Source organism: Rattus norvegicus, chromosome 6 (genome assembly GCF_036323735.1).
Source record: "Rattus norvegicus strain BN/NHsdMcwi chromosome 6, GRCr8, whole genome shotgun sequence".
Taxonomy (NCBI): domain Eukaryota; kingdom Metazoa; phylum Chordata; class Mammalia; order Rodentia; family Muridae; genus Rattus; species Rattus norvegicus.
In genome coordinates this window covers 45,790,657-45,814,235 of record NC_086024.1, presented here as the reverse complement: position 1 = coordinate 45,814,235, position 23,579 = coordinate 45,790,657, and the positions used below count along the sequence as shown (strand labels likewise).

The 23,579-nt window shown below is 47.0% G+C and overlaps 2 protein-coding genes across 18 annotated transcripts in view; one reads left to right on the top strand and one right to left on the bottom strand.

Moving 5' to 3' along the window:
- Nucleotides 1–4,967, top strand: part of Atp6v1c2 (ATPase H+ transporting V1 subunit C2) — a 63,646-nt gene extending 58,679 nt beyond the window's left edge. For 10 of the 17 annotated variants that reach the window (XM_039112600.2, XM_039112604.2, XM_039112599.2 and 7 more), the window contains 4 exons: nt 1,031–1,162; nt 1,969–2,066; nt 4,420–4,552; nt 4,721–4,947. In XM_039112600.2, the coding sequence (XP_038968528.1) occupies nt 1,031–1,162; nt 1,969–2,066; nt 4,420–4,552; nt 4,721–4,810 (453 nt within the window). In that variant the 3' untranslated portion in view covers nt 4,811–4,947. Of the gene's footprint in view, nt 1–1,030; nt 1,163–1,968; nt 2,067–4,419; nt 4,553–4,720 lie in introns of all 17 variants that reach the window. The other 7 variants (XM_063262173.1, XM_063262171.1, XM_063262174.1 and 4 more) reach the window with 2 other exon arrangements.
- A 321-nt stretch (nt 4,968–5,288) lies between these two features.
- Nucleotides 5,289–22,532, bottom strand: Pdia6 (protein disulfide isomerase family A, member 6). The gene is given in 13 exon segments (NM_001004442.1): nt 5,289–5,722; nt 6,393–6,489; nt 8,086–8,244; nt 8,527–8,599; nt 8,703–8,787; nt 9,437–9,577; nt 10,244–10,358; nt 10,618–10,748; nt 11,983–12,089; nt 15,005–15,131; nt 15,541–15,598; nt 18,936–19,077; nt 22,481–22,532. Coding segments are annotated over 13 exon segments (1,338 nt in total). The 5' UTR covers nt 22,515–22,532; the 3' UTR covers nt 5,289–5,653.
- Nucleotides 22,533–23,579: the final 1,047 nt, after the last annotated feature.

Below are 23,579 nucleotides of genomic sequence, written 5' to 3'. Positions count from 1 at the left end.
AGCCCACACCCACAGTGGCCAGATCCAGAGTTAACTGGATCCTAGCCCAGACTCCTGAAGACAGAAGACATGGCCGGAGGCCTGGCCCCTGAGCTTCTGAGGGTACTCAGCTCCTTGGAGCAATGGCATAGACATGGCACATTCTGGCAGGAGTGGCTATCACCAATAAGAACAGAAGCCAGTGGTGCCCTTGCCTGACCTCAGCTTCCTGGAACCCTGTCCACCACAGCCTTGCCCTTAGGTGGAGCTTTTTTGATTGTTGCTCTCCTGATTGAGTCCCTGCAGTATCCCTGGATGGGGCCAGATTACAAGGATCCTGCCTATAGGTGAAGTAGGACATTTGTTACCCACCCTGTGTGTTTAAGTGACACAAGTGAAACTGCCACCTGCACCTCAGGGCTTAGATTGCCACTTGGTGGTGTCTTTACCCATAGACTTCTGTGGCCCCAACTGCCCCAGAGAACCTTCTAGAGTTTCCATGTATATGAGAAACAGAGTTCCTGGGAGACACTCAGAAACCACTGGTGAATGGAGCTTCAGGGAGGGCTAGTGAGAACCCCACCCCACCCCAGCACTCTGAGAATCTCTCTCACTTGGTCTGGCTGGGAGTGGATGAAGCCAAGAGTCCCAAATCCTTTAGTTACTGACCCACTGGAAGCTAGGGCTGGCTTGCTCTGGGAACACAGGTTGAACTGCAGGCAGGGTGATAAAGGGTGAAGTGGCCTGGCTGTGTTTTTCTAGTGTCCTGTATGCAATATGCCAAAATGTTCTATAAATGACAAAGATGAAGTTGTTCCTGAGTGTTATGAGGCCGGATAAATGAGCTCCCCAGGTCAGAATAGCTCAATAGTACATCCAGGCACTGTCTTTGCTGCGCTGGGGTCCTGATCCAAGCAGGCACCCCTGCCACACCCTTCTGTGAGCAGGGATTCCAGACCTTGCTTGCATATTATTCTCCGGGTCATGAGAATTATTTGTGTTCATGATACATGCTTGCTGAACGATTAATAAATCATTTCTGTACCTTTAGCAAACTTCCTGTGTTGCTCTTAAAAAGGGATCAGCCACCTACCGTGACCACAAGGTTAAGGTAACCCCGCTAGGTAACCCTACTAGGCCTACTGCGGGGCAGAACGACAGAGAGAGTGAGGGCGAGGGTGAGGTAAGCACCCCAGGAAACCCTGGGGGTTCCTGGCTCAATTCTCCCCCTAGCTGAGGCTCTTCTAAGGATCAAACCTATGCATTTGGTGTTGCTTCCTCTTGCTTGTGAGGGCTGGAACTGGAGCCTAGAATCCATGGACTTTCTGGAGCTGACTCTCTAGGCAGGGAACGGGGCTTGTCATCTGACAGGGAGCCTGTGCCCTGGCTGACGGTGGCTGGTGCTGGTGACTGGTGATGGGCAGGGCTCTGGCTGGAGGGTGGGTGGTTCGGTTGCTCAGCATCCCTCCTGATTGTCCTGCAGGGCCATCTCTGGCCTCGCCCGCAGTTAGAAACGTCAGGTGGGGCTGCCCCTAGGAGCAACCACATCAGGCTGTGCAGCAGCAGCAGCAGCAGCAGCAGCAGCAGCAGCAGCAGCAGCAGCTGTGGCCTAGACAGGGCTCTTGCCCTGTCAGGTGCAACTCATGGGTGGTTGGGCTGGGCTCTGAGGACAGTATATTCTGATGAGGTGGGCTTCTTTACTGTTCAGTGTCAGACAAGAGCCTTCAGATGCCAGTGACAGGCTGGTCAAGAGCTACCTAGCTTCCCACTGCTGGTCTGAGGTGGCCTCTCGCATGTGCCAGTGGCTGTCCCTAGAGCTTCCCCAGTGTCCAGTGCCTGCATGCAGTGGTCCTGAGCCTCCCTAGGTTCTTCCAATCATCTCTGCTTCCGCTGGCTCCCGGGCCTTCCTCCTGGTCTCAGGGCTTGCTCTGTGTATAGCACTTATCAGTCGAGTGTCCAGAGGCTCATGCAGTTTTCCCATCTCTGCAGGGACCTCTGCTGCGCTGGCTCAAGGTGAACTTCAGCGAGGCCTTTATTGCCTGGATCCACATAAAGGCCCTGAGAGTGTTTGTGGAGTCTGTGCTCAGGTGCGTGGCAGGGATGCTGGGCTGGGTAGCATTGAGGGGTAAGCCCTGGAGGGGAAGCTCGGATGCTCTGCTCCCACCTCTCGTCCTCCTGCCCTTTGCTTTCCGTGGCTTTCCGTGGCTGCGTCTTAGCAACTGTCTCCATTCTGTCAAAGGAATCGCAGTTGGGCCACATGTGCTCTGCTCTTCAGGACTCACTCTCTCCTACCACTTATCCATGTGCTCTACCTGCCTCCCTCGCCTGTGTACTCCACACAGACCCTCTGTGCTATTGCAGGGCCGCAGTGGTTCCTAGAGACATTCCCAGGCTGCTTATTTCTCCACTCTCCAAGGGGAGTCTTCAAGGTAGCTCTCCACTAAAATAAGAAAGCTACACCCAAATAAACGCTTGTCTTAATTTCTATCATGTTGAAATAAAAGGAAGACAGAGCCACTGTGGAAAATGTGGAAGCCATAGGTTAGCGCAGGTGTGGATCCAAATCACCTGTCAGGGATGGAGTGTAGCTCAGTGGTTGGCAGAGTGCCAGCCTGGCATGCATGGAGCCCAGAATTCAGTCACCAGTGTCATAGAGCAAACCAAACCAAGCATATATAGCTTTAAGAACAACACATCTTAGTGTGTGCTTTTTTTTTTTTTTTTCTTTTTTTCGGAGCTGGGGACTGAACCCAGGGCCTTGCGCTTGCTAAGCAAGCGCTCTACCACTGAGCTAAATCCCCAACCCCCCAACCCTTTTTTTAAATGGTTTTTATGGTTCTGGTTCCCCCAGTTCAAGTATTTAGTGTTTAGACGTGTATCATTCTCAGTGTTTTCATGGAAAGGGGATCAAACAGCAAGTGCTTTTCAAGGAGGGCAATGGTTGAAGAATGAATGACACAGGACATTGGGTGTGCAGACTTGTGTTAAATCATAGTGGGATGGAGTGGTATTAGGGTATTGGGGAGCCTGCACCCAGAAGCAGCAAGACACCATCTAGTGCTGACCTCACTAGAGACAGCTTCTCTATGGAGAAGTCTAAGGGAGTATTTTGGCCTTGAGGACAGGCAATGGGAGAACTGGTCAGCCTGGCTGAAATCATGTCCTGGTGGGATGATGTTCCTCAGAGCTGTGACAGGAGGGTTGGCAGGTTGGATGTCACTGACAGAAAAGCCAAGAGAGCTGTAAGGACTTAGGAGGATGAGATGGCCCTGAAGCCAAATGTTGTACTCATGCTTGTAATCAGCCAAGGCAAGAAGATCATTTAATGTTTCTGGTCAACTTGGGCTGGAAGAGCAATCACTTGTCTGTAAACAATCAACTGGGCTGTCAGCACCTGGGATTTGTTATGATCAGCTGGCTGCCTTGAGGAAGGGCAGTCAGTACAAGGGGGCCTCTCTGGCCAACAAAAGCAGAAGCACCAGTGGCCCCTGCAGACATAGTGGGAAGAGCAGCATCCGTCATATCCCAGGAATATTTTGCCCACAACGAAGACTGGGAATGTTTAGGAACCAGGGAGGAATCCATGGACATGCTGATGCTATCCACAGATTTGCCCAACTCATTTCTACAGCACACTCTGGTTAGGAGATTCTGTGCGAGGTAAGAGCAGGCACCAAGGACACTCATCTGAGGCATAGCCTAGCACAGTCACACTGGCCAGGCATGCAAGTCGAACCTTGGATCGCTGATGCACTTGAATGCTATTCTGGAATAGTGGACACCCCAGCAGTGATTCTTGAGAAAATGATTCGTCAGATTTAAGCTCTTTGCTATGCACCCAAGAACTGAGCAAGAGGAATATACTTTAACAGGACTTTTGCTGTCTCCTTTAGTGGGAAATAACAAATAATGGAGACTTGTAAAGTTCAGACCCGCTGCAACTCTGGTACAGGTGGCTGGGGCCATGAGCTCTTGGTTCTTGTCATAGCTGTGACCTTCAGAAATGGTTTGTACAGTTCAGAGACCCTGATACAGTTAGTATCATTTCTAGCCTTTCGTTACCTGGCCTGATATATATATATATATATATATATATATATATATATATATATATATAGAGTTTTGCTTTTCTAAGTTGTGGTTACAGGCCATTCATTCATTTTTTAGGGTTTATTTTTATGAACGTGTGCGTGAATGTGTTGTGACACATATACAGGTGCTCAGAGGTCAGAGGCTGTAGGATTCCCTGGAGCTGGAGTTACAGGCTGTTGAGTCACTTGACATGGGTCCTGGGAACCGAGTTGGAGCCCTGTAGAACAAGCACTCAATCACTGAGCCATCTCTCCATCCAATGTCACTTGAGTTGCTCCTCGACTTTGGCCAGACCCTCTTGGCTGGTATTTACACTAAGCACCCAACCGGCCTGTCTTGTCTGAGCAGGTATGGACTTCCAGTGAACTTCCAGGCTGTGCTCCTGCAGCCCCATAAAAAGTCTGCCACCAAACGCCTGAGAGAGGTGCTCAATTCGGTCTTCCGGCACCTGGATGAAGTTGCTGCAGCAAGCATACTGGATGTAGGTATCATGGGGATGCAGATGCACCACCACCACAGGGTTGCATGGTGTCAGTTTTAAGCATGGGGATGTGTGTGGTGGCAGGGCAACTGCACAGGACAGATTGTATGCCCAGAGCCCAAAAGAGTTCCCTTAAAAACAAGAACCATCTTCGCTGCTGCTCTGCAGGCATCCGTGGAGATCCCTGGCCTGCAGCTCAGCAACCAGGACTATTTCCCCTACGTGTACTTCCACATCGACCTCAGCCTTCTTGACTAGCTGGCCAGCCTGCTTCACTCAAGCCTCAGACCTTGTCAGACAACTGAGTCCTGCCGGATTCTGACTCAGAAGATACTCACAGATATTAGTTAGAGTGTATTTATTTTTTTAAGATACAATAAAGTACTCAGTCCTGAGTCTTGTGTTCTAATGTTAACTCCAGACTTTCAAGTGCTTTATAACTTGGCAGCCCACTAGGGTTTTTAATGGGAGATAATGAGAACACACTGAAAACCCGAGCCTAACAGTCACCAGTGACACTGAAGACAGACTTTGGGGCATAAAATGCTGTTCTCACTTGGTACTAAGTTTCCTACACAGAACCACATCCTTGCCAAAAGGTCTGGTTTTCCACTTAAGAGACATTTCTACAGGGAGGTGGGGATGTAAGCCGTCAGGGCACAGGGCTAGTAGTCTTCAGCCTAAACCTCAGACTCTGGTTTTATGATGTGCTACTAATTCCATACATTTATCAGCATTGTCCAAAATATCATTTTATTCTTTAATGGAAAAAGCCATTAATATTCAAACAAAGGAATCACATTTTAAAAACCCTATACATACGAAACAGCTTCCAAGAACATTCAAGCAGCAGTCAGGAGGGAAAAATGTTTCAATAGCCCAATTTTCTTCAAAATATGCCAGAGAATACAATCCAATTCACTGCTACAATTCATAGAATTCTTCAGTGTTTTCTTGAGACGCTGAGGTTCACTGTTGGCAGTTTCCAGTGGCCGGCGAGTACTGCTCGGAAAGGCCAGCGCAGACAGCTGACCGGAAGAACTTCCTGCTGGAAAACTGCTCATTCCCAAGGAAAGACATTTGAAGGCCGGGCTGTGGCCCTCACAACTCGTCCTTCTCTAGGTCATCGAGCTCCACATCACTGAGGTCAATGTCGTCCTCCACAGGAAGCTAGGACACAGAACGACTGTTAAAGCCTCAGACGACTAAAGGTTTCAATAGAAAAGCAAATTCCAGAGGGGTTCCACATTCCAGCCTGGCTCTTGCACCAAACTCTAACCCCATGGAAATCCAGAGATCCAACCACCCGACTCCCACAGCTGACTGTACCTCACCTAGCTAGGCTTTCTGTTTAAAACAGGGCTTCATTCTTTAGCTCAGTCTAGTCTGGTCTCAAACTCATGGCAATCCTCCTGCCTCAGCCTCAAGTGGCATATGTGCAATTATAGACATAGAGCCAAGCTCACTTGACCTTTAAATTGTGATTTCTTAAAAATGTATGTGTCTTGCCTGCATGTATGTGTGTGCGCCACGTGCATTCGATGCCCTAGAAGGCTGGAAGAGCACACTGGGTCCCTGCCAGGTCTGAAGTCACACAGCGTTGTAAGCCATTACGTGGGTGCTGGGACTTGAATCCTGGTCCTATTGAAACAGTATCCAGGGTTCTTTAGTGCTAGGCCCCCTCTCTAGTTGTAAATTGTGGTCTTAGTAGAACACTCTTTCTCTAAAGGAAAGGTAAAACGCATGCTGACAATGCCCCAGGCAGGACAGGAGGAGCCTGATGGGGACTTGGTTGCCAGAGATGCACAAACTGGGGAGAAAGCCCCTCGAAGCCACTCACCTCGCCATCCTTGCCATCCCAGGGCTCCCTGGGAGTGATGTTAGGGAAGGAACCACCCCCTACGGGTGCTGTGGAGCCACGCCCGAAAGACAGTTCCCTTGGGAAGAAATACCAAACACGCATTTAGATGTAAACAATGAATGAGCAAGCTGTCAAAAGGAAATGCATCTTTAAAGAACAGAGGAATGGAGACATGGAGGCACTGCCCCTTGCTGTAGTATAACCTCCTGAAGAGCCTTTTCAACCACTGGTAACATCAGTCAGGAGCGACGTCTCAGGCCTCTCACTGATAAAGAAAGCACTGCTGCTAAGTTAGAGCCAAACCCCTGCACTGTGAAAGTGCATCGTAAGAGAACATGTTATCCAAGCTCATCCTTGGAAAGGCTGCCCATGACCCTTGTCTGTCAGCCCAAGTGCTGGAAGAGCGCATCTCCAGTGAGGTGAATGGTTTTAACCAACCTAGCCTGGTGCTAGGAGAATGTTGGTGCACAAAGCAGCTTAGCAGTGAGACCCAAAAGTCTATCCATAAAAAACTTATAATCTGGCTACTAGAAAACCAAAAATACTATCAGAATACACAGTCTGTCTAACCCACAAAAGTACAAGGTGACAGCAAGAAAGGAAGCCAAGAATTGAGGTGGCATCAACTGCCAAGGACAAAAAATTCAAGTGAGATTATTCTGTTTGCAGAAACTCCACCACCACCACCAACAACAAAAAGCAAAACTAGGAGCTGGAGAGATGGCTCAGTGGTTAAGAGCACTCTCTGCTCTTCCAGAGGATCAATTCCCAGCAACCACATGGTGGCTCACAACCATCTGTAATGAGATCTGATGCCCTCTTCTGGTGTGTCTGAAGACAGCTAACAAAACAAAACAAAGACCACACAAAAACAGACAAGCAATCGAAACCTTAAAACATTAACTTGGGTTCATTTATTACCATGTTTGAGGAAAGTATACACTCTCATTTCATGTTTTACTGATGTTAGAGGGCTTACAGGAAAGTTCTTAATGCAACATCCCTCAGTGTTGATAATCACAGTGTGGGGTCTTAAAAAGACCTCAGCGTGGCCCCTGGTCTGGCACACTATGGGACAGACAGTGTGTTTATGCTCAGTGTGGCCCCTGGTCCGGCACACCATGGGACAGTGTGTTTATGCACAGAGGCAGCCCTAACCTTCTCTGTCAGACAGAAGTTCAGAGCTCTCAAGTATCCTCTATGCCAGGCATCTTCCCCATGGCGGCCGAGAAATGAACAAGGAAGAAAGCAGGGACAGGGAAACCCAATCTCTTAGGGCAATGCTGTGCCTTGTATTTGCCCAAGAACTGATGGGGTGAGTCTGAGGAAGAGGTGAAGAGGGCAGACTGGAGAGCTAGCTCTGCAAACTGGCTTTGAATTAAAGAATCCATCATGTTAGCCCACACCAGGGGATCACATACAAATACCAAGTACATGGTGAGGGTGGGAATGGGCGAGACATGGCTGCCCTGAGCATGTCTAAGGCTTTGTGAGAGTTCCAGTGAGGCCGGGATAATGTGCAATAGGACAAACAGCCTCACCATGCACATGAACAACTGCCACAGGGAAGATTTAAAAGCTCAATTTTATAAACGTCCTCCCTGGCTTACACATGACAATGAAAACCAACAAAGCCCAACAGATAAAACAATAAACAACTGAAAAAAATTACCTGAGAAACTCATTGATGCCTTGTTCACTGAAAGAGCCTTTGAGAAGAGCAAACTTCATCTTGCGGGCATTGATGGCTGCCATGGCAGGGTACCCAAACCCTCCGATCCCTAGTGCGTTCTCCAGCTCATACTGGGCTCCAGCTTCCGTCCACAGCCACCTGGGAAAGCAGACTGGCTTTAGGGTAAGGATGCTTTTTGTACTAGACTAAAATACATTTTAACCTTTAGAAAGGAGTGTTGCATGGGGAGTGCTCGGATCCCACGAGAGTGTCCACTTGCATCTTCCTTCCCGTGTCACCTGAACTTAGTTACTGTGCGCACCCCGAGGCTCAGGACTGGTGAGCAACAAGCAGATAGACTCAGGCACAAGCTACAGCAGCACTCACAGCAGTCACGAGGCCTGCCCCATTCTCAGGGGTGAGCTGGGCCTCAGAACTCACCCCCACATTTTCTTCTTGTACTTGTCAGCCAGTTTCAGAAGAACTTCCAAGTAAGAGTTTCTACCTGTAGCTCCTGGGTTACAATAAAATATTTTGAAGGTGAAACAACATGAGTTCACTTAGGAAGAGCTTTAAGCAGCCGGCAGTGACAGCAATGAAAAAAAGCCTGTGCTCACCGGTGTCCAGGATGTGAGGCAGCACGGCCACCACACAGAGCTGGTGTTCCTCGCATGTCTTCTTGGCTATGTCTTCGTTGATTATCTGCACAGAAGACAACACAACTCTCAGACTCCTTCCACATGATGCCTCCTAGTACAGGCACGCCATCTAGAACCGGCTACAACACAGTGCCACTTCATTCCTATGCCACCTAGCAGTCTCTGTAATTACAGTGCTCTGTCCCAGCAGCCTGGCTTGCCACGGCTGAACACACGGCCCACACATCTGTGCACGGCTATTTACACAGTATGAGGCTCTTGGCTGTCTGCTTCTCCAAAAGTCTTTCCCCCTTTGGTGCTGCTGTAAGAACTGAAAACATCTGCATACACCAGGGCAGAGCGGCGGCCATACCACATGCTCCAACAGCTCAAGTATGACTGAATCCACACTTACTTTTAAGCAGCTTCAGTGAGCTTTAGCTCACAGTCTAAGTATTTTAATGCCAGAAAGTTATGAAAAGGAGTCAATTAAAAAAGGAGGAAAGGAGTCAATTACTGGGGGTACATGCTGATAATCTTAGGCCTTGTGGGACAGAAGCAGGAAGATTGCTGTGATTCAAGGCTAGCCTGGGCTACACAGTCAAACTGTCTAAAAAGTGAAGAGTTCCTTTGAGCAAGGGGTTCAGTGCTGCAGTGGCTGCAGTCAGCTGACCAAAGCGTCCTCACTGCTCGGGGGAAGGAAAATGCTCTACCTCGAGCAGCTCTGGGGGTGGCGCATTATCAGAGAACAAATCCAGGGCCCTTGACACTATGTCAGATCTCGTCCGTCCACCATCATAGTCCACAGGAGACTCGCCTTTCTGAAATATCTTGATTGTAGGGAATCCTTTAATCTATCAAAGTTCAACAATTAGAGTATTTAAATGAAAACTTAAAAAAAAAAAAAAAAAGCAACCCAAACCCCACAATCTTTATGCTTTCTAAAACCACTTCATAGATATTTCACTATTACAAAAGTATGCTCCAGCCAAGCAACATGACATCTGTAATTCCAGCTACTTGGGAAGCTAAAGCAAGGGCCACATGTTGGAGGCCACTCTGAGCAACTCAATGAAACCCTCCCTCAAAAACAAGTATGTGGGAATAGGGACCATAGCTCTGCGGTAGATCACTTTGCCCACCATGTCAGACATGGCTTATATCACCAAAAATGGGGGGGATCGCAGCTGGAAGCAGTCAGAGGTTTACTAACTGTGGTATTCAGGCGAACCCTGTTCAGGCTCTGCGTGTTTAATGATACAGTGTGTGTACTCCAGAGCAAGAGGACCAACTTTTCAGAGCCTTGTGAGTGAATCTGTCAAATCTAGGGCGTCGAATGCCAAGTGAGTGCTGGCGAATGAACTCACAAGTTCTGGGTTCTCGACTTGACAGGGAGGGACACAACTTCCTCACAAAACAGTTGAACATCTCCCTGCCTAATCTGAAGAGAGGCTAGGAGCCAAGTAGCTGTTGAAAATCTTGAGTATTTCTCAAAGTAAATGAGCTGTAGACACACTCACCCCATACCGGCTGGCCAGAACCTGATTCACGGTGGCATCTACGGCTGCCAATTTCACCTTTCCCTTCGTTTGCTCCTTTACCTCTGTGGCTGCAGCAGCCCATTCTGGCTCCAAGCTGTAGAGATAGTGAACTCATAGCAAGGTCCTTATCCTGAGCTGCACAGCCTAATCCATGTTTTATGTCACAAATCAAACACATCATGGTAGCTTCACCAAAGGGATGATGCTATCCCAAGTATGCTCTTCATACCAAGTCTGGACACGAGCCAGTCTCCTGGCCGTATCTGGAACAGTGCAGCTCTTACTGGAGAGCTCCACAGCCACACCGTGGGCAGGGCCGTGAGTGACCATACTACTCGGTAGAAGGCACTTACTTTTTGCAGTGTCCACACCATGGAGCATAAAACTCAACCATCCAAACGTCTTCACTGTCAAGGACATTCTTATCAAAGGTGTCATCCGTCAGCTCGACCACGTCCTTCTTACTTGAACTATCACCTCTGCCCTGTCATACAACATGACAAACATGAACACCTCTCCTACTACAAGTACAGACAAAACAGTCATTCCACAAGGTAAGCACGTTTTTTATTTGTTCACCAACAAACGGAAATCGTTGTTCAATATGATTGCACCGGAGGCTCGATAACAGTCTTAAACAGTTCCCGCTACATTTATACAACCTATGATCTGCATCTGCTATTTTCTGGAAGCTCAAGTATCCTACAGCAGGGATGAATGCAGACACCGACAGAGCATTCTGTGTGAACACAACTGTTTTTCTCGTGTTCGAGTCTCAAGGCCAGGTCACTGGAGATAGCTTCACCTCATGTTTCTCCTCCTCCCCAGGCTGTGCACATGACAGGCAAAAGCTCTGCCACGAACCTACACCCTCAGACCTCAGTCTTCTCCAGCTGAACCTATGGGACCGTCCGCTCTGCTGTGCTGTGTCTGTCACCCGGCTAACTGCCTTGGCAGGGGCAAGACAACAGGGTCACCACTGGATGGTGCTGAAACTGTCCCAAGCTAGTTTTTCTGGCCTCTTGAGGGAGTGGAGAGCCGTTTTATAAAGAACTTTAACACTGCACTTCTAAGGATGCATCAGCATCACAGACAAGCTTCATGCTTTATACGAAAGCATGAAAACAGCAACCCCTAGAACAGGAGAGTCTCTTTCTCTTTATCCTACAGAATGCCCCACGTGTTTCAGACTCCCTGCTACAGAGACAGGCCAGAGCTCCTGCAGAGGCAATCTGGAAAGTGAGTCGTGACTCTCCTCTTGGGACTGTGAAGGTCACGAGATCTCAGAGCCTGCTGCCGTTGGCCTGGAGCACCTTCACTCTCTGTAGTTCCAACTCTCCAATCCAGCCCAGGGCCCAGACACCTGCTTGGGAACCTCATTATCAGACTGTGGCAAGATGTTCTGGGGCTGACTAGGGATTGCCCTGTGACTGTATGGACGGCAATGAACAGGCTGGGTGGCTGATTTTTTTTTTCTCTGAGATCTGGTGAACCATTCTTAATAATATTTTAATAGAAAGTTTACCAATTTATAATATCAGGGGGAACTGGACAGGAACTGTTCACTCCTGCAATTCTAGAACGTGGGAGGTAAAAGTAGAATTAGGAGTTTCAGGTCATCCAAGGCTAGCCTAGGTTACACGACACCTTGTATAAGGAATATACACACATCCAGGCAGAAAGCAAGGCACATTGAAATTGGTATTGTACAGCCTTACCTGCTTTCCAGAACTGTACCCGCCACTTCGCCCACCAAGGCGATCCTTCACAAGCTGGCGCAAAGCACTGAGGGCGGCATCTACAATGGCTTCTCCAGTTCTGCCACCTGTGGGACAGCAAAAGACGGGGAGGTAAAGGCAGGCCACCTCAGGCTGGCTTCTGCACGAGCGCCCCTCTGAAGCCTTGAAGACTCGGAACTATACATCTGTCAGAGGCAACTGGTGGCAATTAGGTGTTGTACACACTCACTGCAGCGTGCTCTTTCCTTAGTTTACTGTTACTGACGTGAACGAGACCTTTCTGTTCTCTGTCTGGAAAACAACATCTTCTAATAAGAAAATGTCATGTTTACTGCACAGACTGCACAGACACAGAAGAGAAGCTGAGATTCTAGACAGAAAAATGGGGAAAATTCCCAAATACATGGCGGGGGGAAGGCAACAACCCTTTTTCTAAGACATGAAGAGTAGACAGAAATGTGTAGGAAGAGTAGAACAGGAGACATCTCTGAAGCCAAGTCATGAGAAAACTTTCAAGGCCTCTCTTCTTTTTTGCTTCCAGTTTAGCTGGCTGTTAAGAGCAACTCAATCCTAAGTGACAACCTCATTAAAACTCAGTAAGTAGCTAGGGCTACATGGAACCCTAACTCAAAAACAACAACAACAACAACAACAACAACAACAACAACAAACAAAAAACCAAAACCAAAACAAAACCCGAAAAACAAAAAAAAGAAACCAAACCAAACCAAACCTCAACCATACAAGAATGCAGTAAGTATGGAAGTCTGCCCAAAACTACAGATGTAAGACCCCAGGGCTGGTAAAGACCCCAGGGCTGCTAACTGGCCCAGAGGAGCAAGGGCAATGCATGCCTTGAAGCCATCTTCAAAGGCCCAGGTCTAATGGATTTTCCAACATCACATTAGAAGGAAAACACTACAGGAGCCACCCTGATCCACAGTTCCCATCTTCTATGGTTTACTTAACCACAGTCCAAGAATATGGTTTGTCTATGGTTTCAAGTGAGACCAGTCACTGACTTTTATTGCTCTATTTTACTGTTATTGCTGTTAATCTCCTACTGCCTAATTTATGGATAGGAAAAGTCTACACAGACTTTCTGTGGTCAGGCATCTACTAGGAGTCTTATACCAAGTGTACAGAGGAAGCACTCACAGGAAGTGCTCAGCTAACTGAAGGGCCAGTATGAGAGCAGTCTTGCACTCTGACTGCACAGCTCTATGTCCCAGCCAGTCCTTGTCCCACCTTTTGTACAGAATATACCGAAGCAGAGCTCATCTAGGGAAAGAGGGTTTCCCACTGTGCACTAGTATAGACCTGATTTTCCTATAACGGGCCACATGCATGCAAGTACTCTCCAGCTTTGAGGACACACTACCTCCTGCTGCCACTCAGCCCTGCTGTTCTGCGCAAAAGCAACCTTGCAAATCCACAAAGCTCCAGGTACAGCCAGGTCCCAAACACCTTATCAAGGGCAGATGAGATGGCTCAGCAGGTAAAGGTGCTTGGCACCAAGTCTGACAAGCTGAGTTTAATTTCTGAGACCTGCATGATAGGTGAGAACTCTTGAAACTGGTCCTATGACCTTCATGTGAGCACTGAAGTCCATAAACGCCACCAATGAATACAAGCAACAAAACAACCTCATTTACAAGTAAATATGGCAGTAGAAGAATGCTCTAAGCATTCTATTTTTGTCAAACGGCAAAACTATAACCAATTATCACCCCAAAGAAAAAAGACAGGATGTTTACTCTGGAAAACAACATTTCATTATTTCACGCTCTTTGCAGTTTGGGCATCTAGAAGAAATGATGCACCCAAAGCATTATCTCCAAGGATTCTACCTCCCAAGTATGGAGATTTACCAAGCAGACTGGTACCTGTTCCCAGGTATGAGTCTTCCATCCTTGGCAGGTACTATTTTTTTAATTTATTTATCTTATGTATGTGACTACACTGTCACTGTCTTCAGACGCACCAGAAGAGGGCATCAGATCCCATAACAAATGGCTGTGAGCCACCATGTGGTTGCTGGGAACTGAACTCAGGACCTCTGGAAGAGCAGTCAGTGCTCTTAACCACTGAGCCATCTCTCCAGCCCTGCATGTACTATTTTAATTATACTTCTGGTAGCCTGGAGCAGGCTTTACCACTCTGTTTACAGAAAAAAGAAGCAAGGCAGAGCAGTAAGTGCTGTGTGGACCAGAGGCCTAAGCACGGAGAGGTAGGGCAGTCATGGCAGTTTGCTGCCTTGAGTTTACTTCAGATTTCATAACCTTCAGCCTTCCCCAGCCTGTGTTTAACTGTGATTCTCTTACTCAGCCCACAAGCCCCCAAATCTGCCATAAAGATTATGCAATACTTTCATTAGGACCACAATTTGCTCCAATCCAACAATTCTGATTAGACATTGTGTGGATGTACCTAATGACAAATGGAGGACCTTGCATGTCTGAGCACAGCTTACCACTCAGCCACCACAGTCCCGAGATGCTTCAGGAAGAGCAGTGTGACTAAAACAACATTTATTCCCCAGAGTTCAGGGCCAGCACTCTCCTTGGTTGCCTCTGTGACTCCTAACAGACATTCATAAATTTGCATCTCTAGAACAGGGAGAATTGAGTACCTATTGCCAATAGATTTTGACACTAATAATAGTTTCGTAGTCAACTGCACATGCACATAAGGCATACAGATTATGGGACAAACCATGCATGTTTTGCCAGACCCTAGCCTTACAGTAAAGGGAGGAAAACGGATCTTCATCAAATATTAAACAGCTGTAATGAAAAAGGCAGGGAGGTAAAAAGGTGTGGGTCTCCACTACCCTAAATAAGTCAAGCACACATACCTTACCTACAAGTTAATGCTTAAAACATGGAGGAGGTACTAAGTTCTATGCAATTACAGAATCAATGTTAAGATACTGCAGGAGCCTGGCTAACTGTTTCAGAAGGTAATGCCTACAGGGGAATGGAGTGGGAAGAATCCTTACCCTGGTAATCTTCTGGTTTGTTTTTGTTAGCTCCAAATATCTTGATGGTAGGAAATCCCTGGACACCATACTGACCTCCCAGGGACTGATGTTTATCTGCATTGACTGCACCGACTTTAACAACATCCTGAAATAATACAGAAAGGTCACCTCCTTTTCCTGTTACTACAACCTCATCAGATTCAAGTATACAGGTAAAGAAGGGCTGAGTACAGTTGTAAGGACCCCTGCAGACTTTGGCCTTGACAACTAGGAGAGAAGGGCAAGTCTAGTCAGGAGAGAAACTGTGGAGGACAGGGCACAAAGCCTTCAGAACCTGCATGGCTAAGATAACTACATAATTTAGTTTGGATACAGAGAGGAGAAAGCCAGACAACTGGAGCAGTAGCATCTGCCCCACACCCTTCCCCAGCATGGTGTCAGGCAACACCACCAGCATTCAGGATTTTGATTATGCAAATTACCTTCCCAAGGTAAACTAAACCACCTCCAAATTTGAACACACACAGGTGAGAGAGACCCTCTCAGAGACTCACTTTCAGTGCACTTGCTGCTTTCTTCCACTCTGGTGTTAACCTTTGGCAATGACCACACCTTTAAAGATAAAACACAAACACAATGACAGTTAAACCCTTTGTTTTGGCCTTTAGCTCTTAAAACAGCTGCCAGGGTCTTCCCAAGAGGATGCCCTGGGCTGGAAGCCTGCAAGGAAGACAAGTACAAGGTACCCAATGACTGGACACAGGACACTGGCTTTTCATCAACCTAATAAAAGCTCTAGTAAGCCATAACCATTAAGCAGAGTCCATCTCTTGTCCACTACCTGGGACAGGCCTATTAGAACACAGGGGAAAGGCCTTTGTTTTGTAGGCACTGACTGTGAACAACTACCAAACAGAACTCACTGTAAGCCAGGCGTCAGGCAGGGTGGCACACCAGTCATGCTGGCATTGAAGTGGCAGAGGCAGGAGGACCTCTTCAAGGCTAAGCATACTATATGACAGCCAGAAACTCACTTCTATTATTCAATGACGCCATGGGCAACTGTGCTGTTCATTCTCACTGCTGTATAATGCCCACTGTATGCAGACAGTATCGTTTATCTATAGGCAATACGGTGCATATTCTAAAAAGGTTTTACTAGTCTCTTCTACCTTCACTTTCGCAAAGGACATCACTGGACCTATGTAAGATCACTTTGGGGCAATCCCCTGAACTGGTGCTTCGACATGCTTACTTATGCTTTGTTGTTTGGGTGAGACACTTGCAATCCAGAAGTCAAATTTCCATAAGGCTTACTTAGCCAAGACTACATAAAAAGGAATCTGTTTTTGCTAAGTTGTAATAGAAAACGTAGGAGTTCTTTCTAGTATAAATGTAAACATCCCACAGTTGATGAAATTACTACTTAATGGCTGCCATGAATAAAAACCACAGCTATTCTTATCATAAACAATAACAATTGCTGCAGACATTCTAATATTATCATACAGACAACTTTAGAACTACATCGTGTTAGACTTACTGGCATCTGTTACTCTAGAAGAGAAGTGCAAGTGAAGTGTCCATCATGCTGAAATTGTAATTTCTGATGTAGCTCAGGGCCTAGTGTGAGCAAGGCCTTGGTTCTCTTCCTAACACTGCAAAGAGTGAAATCAAGCAAAACCACCAAATAGGAAACCTTCTGAGCACTTTGGGCTTTCAATTTTAGATTACAGTTGTTCAGTGGTAAAATCTGTCTAAATATTTCAAAATTTGGGAAGCTCCCAACACCTTTGGCCCCAGGCATTCTGGACAGGAGATCAATATGCACTCTATCATGTATGCTGTCTCTCCATTCTTTCTTTCTTTTTCGAGTCTCATATGGTCCCGAGGTTGATGCTGAACTTTTGATTCCCTTGCCTAAACCTCCCAAGTGTTTTGCTTTGTTTTTTAAATTCTTTTTTAAGAAAAGGCTTTGCTGTGTAGCCCTGGAACTACTTACAGTGCTCCCACCTCAGCTTCCAGAGAGCTAGAACTAACGGTGCCTGACTCTAATGCTCTGCTCAATGTCTAAAGCCTTTACTCTGTGAAAGAAGCACTATGATGATAAGAATGCAAACATAAAAAGGCTGAAGTGACTGTTCTAACTAGACATTTCTTACTTAGAATACTATGCATAAACTGCCAGCATAATCATTACCCACCACACCCAGAACCTTCAAAATCATACCATCAGGTAAAGTTTCCCAGGAAAACTGCACTGCAGCTCTCAGAAACAAATCAACTACCCACAACATGAGGGATAAGAAGCTGAATGTGAAAAACATCTCATAGAGCCAACTATCAACAGCCTATACAAGTAGTTATCTGCCTGTACTAATATAGATGGCTACCACGGAAACCAACAACTGGATTTAAAAGCCTAAGTACCTTTATAAGATAGTCAAAGCATTAAAAAAAGAGCCAAATTTGCAATATGTTGGCATGAATGTCTGACACCACACCTCCACTTTCTACGCTGGCCCTTAAATAATCTGCTGGGAGGCACTGCTAAGTTTCTAGAGCTATTTTAGAAACCACCACAGAACCTTCAACAGGCACATCCCAAAATACACCCACTCGGGGTTGGGGATTTAGCTCAGCGGTAGAGCGCTTGCCTAGCGAGCACAAGGCCTTGGGTTCGGTCCCCAGCTCTGAAAAAAAGAAAAAAGAAAAAAAAAAATACACCCACTCAGGACTTCACAATTCACTGGTAAGATTTTCATGTGAGCCCAGGTCATGTAGCACAGGTCTGTGATGCCAGCAATTTGGGAGGTTGAGGGAAAGGAACAAGTTCAAGGGTTCCCCGAGATTTGGAAGTGAGTTCAAGGCCAGCCTAGGCAACCTGGTAAGAACCTGCCTTGAAATTAAACAAAATCCATGTCATATGCTGTGGTGGTTCTAATGAGATACTCCTCCCCTAGTTTCTGGCACTAAAATACTCCGTTCACAGTAGGTGACGCTGTTTGGACAGGCTTAGGAGGTGCAGCCTTGAGGAAGTGTATCACTGGGGCAGGCTTTGAAAGTTTAGACCATCTCTAGTTGGCTCTCTGTTGCTCTAGTACCATGCCTTTTCTGTGCTGCCTCTAACCCTCTGGAGCTATAAGTCTACACAAATTCCTTATTTTAAAAGCTGGTTGGTCATGGTGTTTTACCACAGCAATAAAAAAGTAACTAAGAACATCACTTTCCAAAGCTTACAAGATGCTGTTCACTTTTGGGAATCCAAGCCCCTGTGTTACCTCATTTTCAGAGGCATGCAGTTTACAGACTAACTTCTCTCAGGGGTCTTACAGTCTGTTCCTTTACAACTACAACCCTGAGCATTTCATAGTTTCCACTCATCATTTCATCAAGTGCTTTAACTAGTAAATAATGCAACAGTTTACTATGCATGGAAACATTGTATGTTTACAGACTGTGTATGCAGAAAGCCCCAGGTCTCCTTCCACCAAGTGGGTCCCAAGGAGTAAAATCAGGCCACCAAGCACGGCAGCACCTTACCCACTCAGACCCCTTCCCAGACCACCCACAACTGACTCAGTCTCCATGGCTTCCAAGAGACCTGGCATGTGCAGGGCTGTCTCCTATTCTCTGTTTCCTCACTACTTGGATATAGTGGTATAGACCTGTAATCTCAGTTCTCAGGAACATGTAGTAAGTTCTAGGCCAGCCTGGGATACATAGTGGAGTTCCAGACCAACCTAGACTACACAGAACACCTGCACTCATGTGCAGGACTGGTAGTGCACACCTTCAATCCTAGCACTCTGGAGGCAGAGATAGGCAGATCTCAGCAAGTTCAAGGCCAGCCTGGTCTACAGAGTGAGTTCCAGGTCAGCCACAGTTAGTGATCCTGTCTCAAAACAAAATAAGTCTTTAAAAAGCGTAACTATTTTATAATACGTACCATGGTGCATAAAATTCTACAAGCCACAGACTATCACTCTGAATAACTTCTCTGTTGAAATTTGATGGCGTTAACTCGATGACATCATCACTGGAGGAATAGAGAGCACTGACCGCTAGAAAGAAGGTACAGCTCACCAGACCTGGACAAATGACAGAAAGGCAGCAGTGATGGCACAGTCCACAGCACAGGGATCTCCCCAACCAAAGCCCGCACAGAAGGATGGCCAGCCCTGCCTCCCGCTCTTCTGTTCTTCCCATTGCAGTGCTGAGCATGATGGGCATGGAGCTCAAGACCACGGCAGTTGCTGCTTCTAGTTCCAAGTGAAATCACTTGGTTCTTCGCAGCTAGCTAGAATCTAGGCATCATCCTGTTTTTAAATAAGCAAACACAGGAAGAAAATGCCTATGTATACTCAATGCAAATACATCAAGTGGCAGAGCAACTCTCTAACTTGTTTCCAAGATGTTGATTCAGTATGTCTTGGCATGAGTAAACAGATACATTAGTCAAGAACACTGTATCTGATGGAAACCACTCCCCCCCCCCTTTTGTTTTAAAGATGTGAAAGCCGGGTTGATGGCTCAGTGAGTAAGAGCACTTGCTAGGCAAGCATTAGCATCCATGTATCCTTAGTGTCCACGTAGAGCTGAGCATGGCTTGTATGTCTGTAATACCACTGTGGAGGAGGAGAGAGGCAGAGGTGGGAGGATCATGAAAGTCTGCTGGCCAACCAACAGAGTTGAAAGGTGAGCTTTTAGTTCAGTTACAGACCCTCTCTCGAGGGAATAAGGTAGATAGAGGAAGGCACTCAGCATGCCCCTTTGGTCTCTGCAGGTTCAGGCATGGGTGTATACAGCTCTACACTCAGAGAATATGCCATATACGCCCACCCACATTACATACAAATACAAAGACGTAACAGAAGGGAACTACTGAGAAAGGGAAATGGGACCAGAGAGACAATGGGTAACGAGTTGTGTGTAGTAAATATAGTCAAAGTACACCATGTACATGTATGAAAATGTCACAAGGAAATCTACCATTCTGTACAGTGAGCATATGCTACTACAAACGTCTAAGAAGTATGCTGCATTTGAATTGAACACCTAGCTTATACCCAGAAGGCAAAGCAGGGAAGGCCGAAGCTGCCACGGCATTTAATGGCAACGTTGTCTGTGAGCACCTGAGCTAATGTGATAGTGAAAATAGCCAGGAGCCGAGGGCAGAGGATTGGAGAAGTGGAGGGAATAAGTCTAGAGAACAGACAACTGCTTAAATGAGTTTCATTATGAAGACTGGGAAGAGCATGAGCTGTGTGGGGTGGAGGGAGCATCTCCTAGAGATGCGAGTGGTTGTGTGGATATGTATGCACAGTGGGAGAGGCTGAGGACACGGAGGATCTGAGCAAACAGCTCCGAGTCAGGAGCTCGGCAAGGCTTCCATCTACTTCACTAGGTGGGACAGGATGAGTATGTTTAGATGCTGGCTCAGCCAGTGGGGCTGTCCCCTCAAACTACTCTCCCTCATGAGAGCCACTGGCCACATGTGGCCACCCCAAACCGAGAGCTTCTCCAATGGTAAGGACTCATATTGGTTCCAAAGACTTGAAGAAAAACAAAAACAATTTTATTAATATTTTCATACCAATTATGCCCTGAAATCATGATGGTTAAGTACACGAGTGTGGCTTAAAGAAAGGATGTGTGCAAAGAAGCATGGAGACTCGCACCACTGTGTCAAAGCCACAAAGAGGGACAGCTAGCTTATCATTTGGGGGATATAATCCAATGGAGTTGCCATCATAAATGCAGTTTCTATGTAAGCTTAATTCAAAGCACTGTTATCTGTTCTGCTTTGCCTTTTTATTTGTGGCTCCTACAAAACTTAGGACATTGCAGAGTTTGCCTTGTATTTCTATTGGGTGGTGCTGCTCAGTAAAAGGAATAACAGAGATTGTCTCTGGAGTGCTGGGATTAAAGACATGTGCTACTACACCCAGTAGGTTCCTCTGGTTTATGAAACTGTTACGAATTCATACTTGCTCAATACACTTGAGTCTTATGAAGATTCAAAGGTGGGTAAAAAGTTATGGAGACTTTGTAAGTAAAGTCATTATGGACTAGCACCTCCCATGTAACTTTGTGCAACCTACCTGACTGATGGCCATCCTAACTTTTAAGGTGTTTGCATCTTAGACCTTTGACAGAGTGTTTTTATTGGGTAGCCATCTGTTAAGGGAAGCTCTTGAGAGAACTAGGAAAAGTGTAGGATGTCTACACTTACCACAATATCTAGGAAAACAATTGTCCAGGGAAGAGAGAGGCCTTCCTGAGGCATGGAGCCTCCCTCCATCCCTGTGGATGCCTGCAGAGACCATGCATGCTCTCCTGCTGCCCTAATGGCCAAGAGAAGCAGAACCACCCAGTCTGCCTAAGTCTACCAAGCGATGGCTCTAAGATGACTTAACAGGGTTAGGAAGACTCAAATACACTGCTCTTTGCACTTGCTCCCCAAGGAACAATCCCACCCCCATCCCCAGGGGGTGAGTGATTTATTATGGCTGAATAGGTCAATGCTGACCCATCAAATCCTGCTTCTAAAATTCACATGGCCACTCTACACATTGATAATGAGCACTACTGGGGGAAAAAAAAGAACTCCCAGGGTCCACAATCTATGCGTGCAGATGGTTTTGCCATCTGTGGCTTCCCATTCAATCTCTGTAGCAGTTAAGGGTGTTATAAATTCACACCAGTAACATTTCTGCCTGGCACCCGGCCACAGCAGGGTGGCCAAAAAAAAAGCTCCCTACCTTATTAAAATAATGAGTTAATTGATAGAATCACTCTTTCATAGCCACTCATTTGAAAACTAAAGATTAAACCTTTCCCTCTCATCTGCTCTCTACAGTAACCCAGAAAGTAGTATTTTTCTTGCTTACTCTCTTTAAATATGTACTACAGGTCACGGGGTGAACACGGTTGAAAAAAAACTGGCAGAGAGGTGAGAAAATATGCTGCGGGTCTCAACTAGTAAACGGAGGGAGGAGGAGTGAAGGGACCACCTCCCTCTCCTACTTTTTAGCCAGGATCGGCTGAGTTAACTAATGTCAGAAACTATAGGCCCACTTGTGAGGCAAGCCGGGAAATAAAGGGATCCTCAAATTCGCCCACCGAATCGCTAAACATCATTCTGGACAACTGGGTGGACGTTCAATAGCATCTGAAGTGCTCAGGAGATGTGAGGCCTCCCTCAGAGGGCACTGCCCACTTCTAAGACACCTTCAGGACCGGCCTCTGCTATTCGCCCTAAAAGTGAAGGCTGAGCTGGAACGGTGGCGGAGCGCACTCGAGGGGAGCAGAGGCTGCAAGTCTCCGACTCCCCGGGGCCTCCTCTAGAGGGCCGGACCTGGCCTCTTCCACCTAGCTCGCCGCCAAGTCCCTAAGCTGGTCCGGCATCCCGCTCCTCCACTCGAGTCTGCTTCCCGGCCCTGGCCCCTCAGGCCACCTCCGCCCGGCTTCTTACTGCAGGCCCGCACTTACCGAGCACTAGTCGAGCCATGCTGATCACCCGCATTCTGCCCGAGCCGCCGCCGCCTCGGCTCTGCCGCGCCCACGTCCCGCCCTCTGCTTCTAGCGGGCGGTGCGCCGGCGCGCGGAGGCGGGCCGGAAGGGCTCGCCACGCCGTGGCCGCCGTTCATTGGTCTCTGTGGATTTCGCTCATGTGCACGGCCAATTGAAAGTGGCCGGGTAGAGGTTACCGGTTTGTTTTTTTTTTTTCTGTGGGGGCGGGGGTGAGCTGTGGAACGGGGCGGAGCGGGGCAGGGCGAGGATGGGCGGGAATGAAGGGGCGGGGTCAGAGGACCTCCGACCTTGTCCCTGTGGGGTACCCCTTGTTCCCCTAATTTTTTTCTGGGTTAGCTGAAAAAACTCAGAGCTAAGGGGTCTTCACTTCTTCCAGACCCTCATTCCCTTTTCCAGCCCTTATACCTTGAACCTGTCTCTCTATGTCGGGAGAATACCAGGTCTTCAGTGTGTTTGAGACTTATTTATTCTTTCATACGTGGACTCAATATTCAGTGAAAATCATTTGCCAAACTTATTCTGTACATATCATCATAACAAACTTCTTTATTTTGTTAAATTTACTGCAAAGCATTGGTCACTCATGTGACCCCTAGACCCTCAGAGTTTAAACTTCAGGATTAACATCCTTCTTGGCTCTGGGGATGAGTTCTAAAATGTATTGCTTTGCAATATTTACAAAGGCGTTTAAAACTAATAGAGTAAGAAGCAATCGAAAAATAATGGCAGGGCATGTCTCTCTGTTGGTGTGAGTGCTTGACTAACATGCATAAAGCCCTGGGTTGGATCCCTGGCACCACAGGAACACAGTATGGTGACTATGCTGGCTAGTTTTCCAGCAACTTGGCTCAAGCTAGAGGGAACCTCAGTTGAGGAAGAGAAAGTGCTTCTACATGATCCAACAGTACAGCATTTTCTCAATTAGTGATTGATAGGGGAGGGCTCAGTCCATTGTGGGTGGTATCATCCCTGGCTGGTGGTCCTGGGTTCTATAAGAAAGCAGGCTGAGGGGTTGGGGATTTAGCTCAGTGGTAGAGCGCTTGCCTAGAAAGCACAA